Here is a 6,429-nt window from a genome sequence, read left to right as displayed (position 1 = left end):
TTTTTTAAGTATTTAAATACTCGTAGACTGCACTGGTAACAGCTGTTAAATGATATATTTATTTTTCAGCTTTCCTGAAAATATGATATTTTCAGTTGATATTTTCTGTAAAATATAGCTTTGAAAGGATGCCTAAGTACACTGCACTTCTAGGAAATTTATCTGAGCCTTTCAGCTACTGCATTAAAATGGGCACTTCTGAAACTGGTGAGTGGATGTTCAGAGAGTCTAAYAGGATTTCCTGTTTGCCAAAAAATAGGCTTTCAGAAGCATAGTCTTTTGTATAATCTCTCTCATAAGACAGATGGCCTCATTAATTGGCTCTATATCTAGTTAAATTTTAGAAAAACAGTGTTTAAATACTGTTAAAGTTGTGGTACACGCTGACAAATGTAGGAARTACTAAGGTAGAATCAACTGGAAACAAGGGAAGAAAACCAAGAGAGAACAGACAGGAGCAGCAAGAGACCATGTGAAACAGCGATTGATTTAATACGTCCTCGTCCATGCCACGAAGTGTCACAACCTGATAATCTAGGGAACGTTTCTGTGTTTGGGTGAACTCTTGGCTCCACTGAAGCAACTGGCAAAACTCCCGCTGACTTCAGTGGGTGAGAATGTCATCCCTTAATCTTTTTAAGGCACCTTTACGTGGAAGTTATCCAGTATGGCTTATCCASAGTTCTATTTACAACTCCTGTGTAAATACATTTGGGGAGTCAAATGTAACCGCGACCCACATTTCAGTGTTAACAAATTCGGATTCTCCGATTTACCGTGGTCACCCTATGCTGCTATCAGTCACCAAAAGCTTGGTTTTAAGCCTTCTCGGTGCTTAAAATGGAATGTAATTATCATAGCACAGCCAAAGAGCCTGCCTTTGCCAATAGATACCATATGCTAACTCTTGGGTTTTAAATACGAGCCCTGTATTTAAAGCCTTTTCTCACACCATACAAGCTGTGATTTTCAAAGATGCCTATGAGAAACAGCCCCACAGACGGATTTGCGTGCATACAGCCACACCATCTCGGAGAACTCCAGCCACACTGCATAGCTTCTCGGAGCARACAGAGTTGGGCTCCTAATTACAGCTGCGCTCTTTAAACCTTGAGGGTCCTAAGTGAAGTTTAGAGAAGACAACAGACTTGCTCAGATAACTAGGTAATTGCATGAGCAAAGCAGCACATCAGAAAGTCGAGAAATAATTGAAACTTGGTGCTGAGATTTTGAATTAGCATCTGCATGCAAATGCTAATTCTGAATACATATGGTTGTACTTAGTAAGCTCAAAAACGTTATCTATCATTAAAAATAAGGATTTTGCTTTTTTCAAAATCATTTCATTTTCTTTAGTCTTCAAAAGGCCACTGCCAGGACACTGCAAGCTCAATGTCTTTTCATCCAGATTTTTTTTTTTTTTTTTCCCTGAAGTGTGGCATTATGCTTCAGGTTTGTATAACTGTCATAATATTCAACCCTATTGGCCAATACCAACAAAATTTGGCAAGAAGGTAGAAATGTGAAATATTTTAAACTCACATAAGATTCCTAAAATAGGCAGTTGAATAGAGGAAATGGACTCATCCGTGATGCTACCACAGGAGAGGCTGCAGGGTGAGTTCAGCTGGAGAATATGCACAGGAACTAAACTTCAAGAAAAATCTATAGGAAATCTGGCTTAACTGATTTTACAGCTCACGTAAATGTTTTWAAACAGAATATAGTATTCAGTGATGCTCTGCATTTGCTTTCCACAGTGTCTAACTGGTAGCAGATCACATTGTGACAAAGACATCTGATGTTAYGAATAAAACAAATGCCAGATTACTCAAGAATAGAAAAAATATAAGATTAATATTTTGTTATAAGCTGTGATCAAGACTGATCATCAATATTCATGCCAGGAAACAAAGGACAAAAACACAGAGTAAGATTTAGTTGGAAAGTATGTTGCAGACTGCTAATGGAATGAGACACATCTATTGTGAATCCTGCGAGAGATACTAATGAATGGAATTAAATGAATGCTAGGATTTATTTTTGGTGCACACACAGAAACTTTCCTTTATTGCCTCTTAAAAGAATTTCACCTCAAAAGTGGACTTTAATGAGGGAATGAGGGTAACTCATTCTCATAATGCTTTCAATCCATTCTTTTACCTATTTGAACCTTGGCACTGAAAGAAGTGCGCATTACAAGATCTGAAAATTCAGCTGTGCATTATAAGGGGCAGTGGCCACAGCTCCTCCACTTCCCTGCAGTCTCTTGTAGGCAGCAGTGGGTTCTGGAGTTGATACCCTCCTGCTATCTTATCACATCACTTTTTACATTGTCAAAAGTCCTGATACAGTTGACTACRGGGTTTTGCTGTTAGACTTGTAAACTCTGTCAGGGAGGACCAGGGTCACTTGAGTGGTTCTGGTTTTACCTTTAAAAAAGGCTCCATTACTCACCTACACAAAAGGCTCTCCTGGGCAGGATCCCTGGGAAAGAGTTTATTCAGTTCCTTCTGTTTGCTTAGTTATGCCTGTTGGAGGTCACACGGTGCTCCAGGACCCCAGAAACTACAGGGGCTTCCTAGCGGCGTGTGCCCTTCCACGTAATTCAAGGTGTTAACCTTGGAGTATCACAAATTGAAATGCTGCATTGTTCAGCCTAGGCTGCCAAAAAGGCCACACATCTCTCTCCCCACATTTGTGCAATGCGTGTGTGCAATTAGCATGCCCGCAGTATAAGGATTTCAGGACTAGAGAAAGTATGATGAACTGCAAGACGCAATCATAAAACTGAATTTCATAATAAGTCACGCAGTATCTGAATCTGCTGATCTTCTGCTAAAAGCAAACAAGCTATTAATTGTACACACATTTACACTGCAGCAGAAAGCGGTGTGTGGCCTCGGGCTGTAGGAGGGGAGCTGGAACGGAAACGGCAGCAGGCTCGCGCCGCTCTGCAGTAATGTTCTGCTCCTGAGACCGTGCATGCAGAAAGCTGCAGAGCTTTAATAGATGAAATGGGTGCTGCTAAACACACTCGGGAGCCTGCACAACCCAGGTGGAAGACTCATTAGAACAAAGATCCACAGAGGGAATCCCACAGGAACATTTGTACGAGAAACAGTTTAAGCTATTGCACGAGCACATTTTAAGAAGTTATTACCCTTCAACTGAGAGGCTGCAAATGCTCTGCATTCATTGCTTCCAGTCCTCCACCTCTGTGAAGCAAACCAAGTTTGCGTCCATCACCATAATGATACCTTCAGTCATATGCACTGTCACGCAACAAACACTGACCTCAGCTTGTGTTTTGCTGACATGGGATAATTCTGTATCTGGTTTAAGATAACATCTATCATTCTTACTGTGCAGTCTTCCCTCAGCCATTCTAAAAACCAAATGGAGAACAAAAGTGGCTTGAACGAGCAGAGTTTCCTTTTCATTTACAATGAGCTGGTATCCCACAGTCTGCTACTCTCCATCAGCTGAGACACAATACCTTGTGGCTCAGGGCCTGTAACTTCCCGAGACATAACAACAGATTGCTTCAATTACCCATCCATACCTAAATTAGCCACTGTGATGTAAACTCAATTGTCCAGCACTACGTTCCCACTTGCTGTAAAAAACTATCAATATCCCTTCTTGCTTGGATTCATCCTCAGACTATACGTGCATTCTTCACAAGATGCTGGTTTACTAAAAAGAGTGCAATAATCCATACAATGATTTTTTGCAGAGCAAAATACAAGAGATTCAAAACTGTCAACATTTTGAAATTAAAATCCTCTTTGTGGTCTTAGCCATGAGACTATCCTCTCTAATTACCACTTTATTGCAGAATACACTTATTTTAGGCAGAAAAGGTCATTAAAAATTCAAATATTATTATTTTCTTATCACTCAGCTTTGAAAGAACCCCTACAGGCACTGCTGAGTTGTTACTCCTCAGGCCAGTGAAAAGATTCCTCAGGTCTAACTGGCTAGACCGGCTCTAAGTTTTATGATGTTAAAATTATCATATACGTAGCTCCACATGCTTCACTGCCTCAAAATAAAGTTTGTTCAGAGGGTAAGTTTTTCCCTTTATCTGTTGGTGTCTAAGAGGAACATAGACATTTCTTGATCTTAGTGGGAAAATATGAAGTAACATATCTGCCCCACTCACCTGCTGCTCCATCGTTTGTGGATGGATGAAAGTCACAAAGTCAACTGAAAAGTAACCGAGCACTCCCTTAGATTTACAGGTCTCTCCTATTTTCAAGCACAGYGAATTAAGAACTGCTGGATCAACAGAACATTGTGGAATGGTAGTGCCAGATGATCGCAAAGGGCCGTCAGCATGGAGCTGGTCTCCAGATGACATTATTTTTATCTTGCCTGTTGGTTCTATCAGCATATCCACTGTAAGGTTTGTGACATTTTCAGAGAGTGGGAAGGCTTCTATCACACCACCTAGTAAGAAATGAATTAGCTGTTAAGCTAGCAATAAAATTCATATGTGAAGCTCTTCAGAGTGCACAGAAAGAACCTCCCCCAGCTCCTGTTGTGCTCAGCCATTGCAGGAGGACTGCTATGGAGATGCAGCAAGTAAGTAAGTGTAATGTGAGCAGCATAGCTAGAACCCATGAATCTCTTAGAAGAGAAAGATGGTATCTCCACTACTATAGCCCTGGACAGTTCAACCTACAGCTTCTGAGCTGCAGRTGCTTTGAGAGCAGTTCCAAACTGGTGCTATATCATGTATCTGACAGAACGAATATGCTCTTAGGTGATATGAATGAATCCTGGGCTGTCCTAATTGCTGTACCCAGAATGGTATTGCAGTGGCAATGAGAGGGGGCAGGGGTGTCTCTGGGGAGCTTTATCTCCAACTGTGAACTACTCTGGGATCACCATCTGTATGGTGGTCTGGGATAAGTAGGTCTGTCTGGTGGTATTCATCCACATGAGGAATTTAGCATGTAGGTGAGAAGGTCAGAAGAGTTGACTATAGGAAATCATACACATACACATAAAAAAAAAAAAAACACTATTTGGCATTTCCCTGCATTTTATTGTCTTAATGCATTTTTTAGGATAAACTAGAATATAATAAAAACTGGTGCCATATATGTTAACCAGCATTATTTTTCCAAAAATATTTTCCTTTTTTTTTGAATTGCTATTATCAATTCAACAAACAGAAATTATGAAATGCATATATCTATTTTATATAATGAAATAATACAACCGCAGGGCAGACTACCACAAAAATTTACTACTCGAGCACAAATACTGCATCTTCTCAGTCTAAAATTTGGCATCTGAATATCAGATTCTAACATACYTATGCAAAGCTCACTCAGAGATATACTGATATGTAGCAATTAGACAACACTTATCTGCACTGCCTTCTATGGCCAAACATGGACTCACTTCTGAGTTGTAGCCAGTTGGATATGGGCCAGCTCTGATCCATAGGTGCCCTGACTGAGTTACTGCTGGAAGCCCYGCTGAGGACTCAGCACTGTGCTAGCAAAACAGCCAAACTTGCAGATTGGAACTTGCTCATGTTCCTTTAGCTCAGAGGGCAAGAAAGAGCCCAGCAATGGTCTAACAGTGAGTCTGTACCCACATTCTGTACAGTGCAATGCACAGCATTACTGATCCACGCTGGCTGCACCACCTACTTAGAAGGCAAAAATTTGGGGAGAAAGCTCAGCTTTTATCCATGCTAGTTTGCTTAAAGATTACGAGCATAGCTGACTTTACATGAAGTGTGCTCATAGCATCTGCAGCGTATATATAGCTCACTTCTATATGAGCCAGGTCTTGCAGATGTTTGCTCACCAGTACCTAACAAAGATGRAGACTTCTTACACTTAAATATGTGCAGGCTCATATGCTAACCTTCCCTAATTAAGTCCTTCCTCAAATGTGACACGATCTCCAGCATAGTAACCTAGCACTAAGGAGTTAACGTTTATTGATTCAGAATCATGTGGGAAAGGTAAACCAGGATTAATATGGGTTAAATGCTTGGGTAGGACATATGAATGATAGAACAGTTGCCTATAATTCATTCTTAAATGAACATTTGAAGCATAAGGGGAGAAATAAAAGGAGATAAATATTTAAATGGGCCCAAGATTAACAAGAATATGGTATACAATATGGTATAATTACTCCTTTTAACACTTAACAGCGACTTTGCAGTCTTATTTACCTTGACTAAGAAATGTTTGGAGGAATTTTTCCCATGTAGGGAATCGTTTCTCATTGACTGGCTGTACGTGCTGAGCTAAAAGGCCCGGCAGCTCCTGGGAGATCTTCACCAAAGCTGGCTCCTGCAGAAACAAATTAAATAGAACCACAAGCAATTTTACTACAGAAATGAAAACTGCTTGTGGGGTGATTAAAAACCAGGCCTCCAACAGGCAAAAAAAA

General features: G+C 40.4%; 1 protein-coding gene across 1 annotated transcript in view; it reads right to left on the bottom strand.

Annotated features, from left to right (window-relative positions):
- Nucleotides 1-6,429, bottom strand: part of IQCH (IQ motif containing H) — a 75,544-nt gene that overhangs the window by 19,795 nt on the left and 49,320 nt on the right. Inside the window, exons 15-16 of the mRNA XM_085305447.1 lie at nt 6,209-6,329; nt 4,169-4,455 (exon numbers count right to left, since the gene is read on the bottom strand). Of these exons, the coding sequence (XP_085161573.1) occupies nt 4,169-4,455; nt 6,209-6,329 (408 nt within the window). The remainder of the gene's footprint in view (nt 1-4,168; nt 4,456-6,208; nt 6,330-6,429) is intronic.

The sequence above is a fragment of the Rhea americana genome, unplaced genomic scaffold, assembly GCF_003343005.1.
Source record: "Rhea americana isolate MKP2758 unplaced genomic scaffold, rheAme1 scaffold_22, whole genome shotgun sequence".
Taxonomy (NCBI): domain Eukaryota; kingdom Metazoa; phylum Chordata; class Aves; order Rheiformes; family Rheidae; genus Rhea; species Rhea americana.
This window is presented reverse-complemented; position numbering and strand designations above follow the sequence as displayed.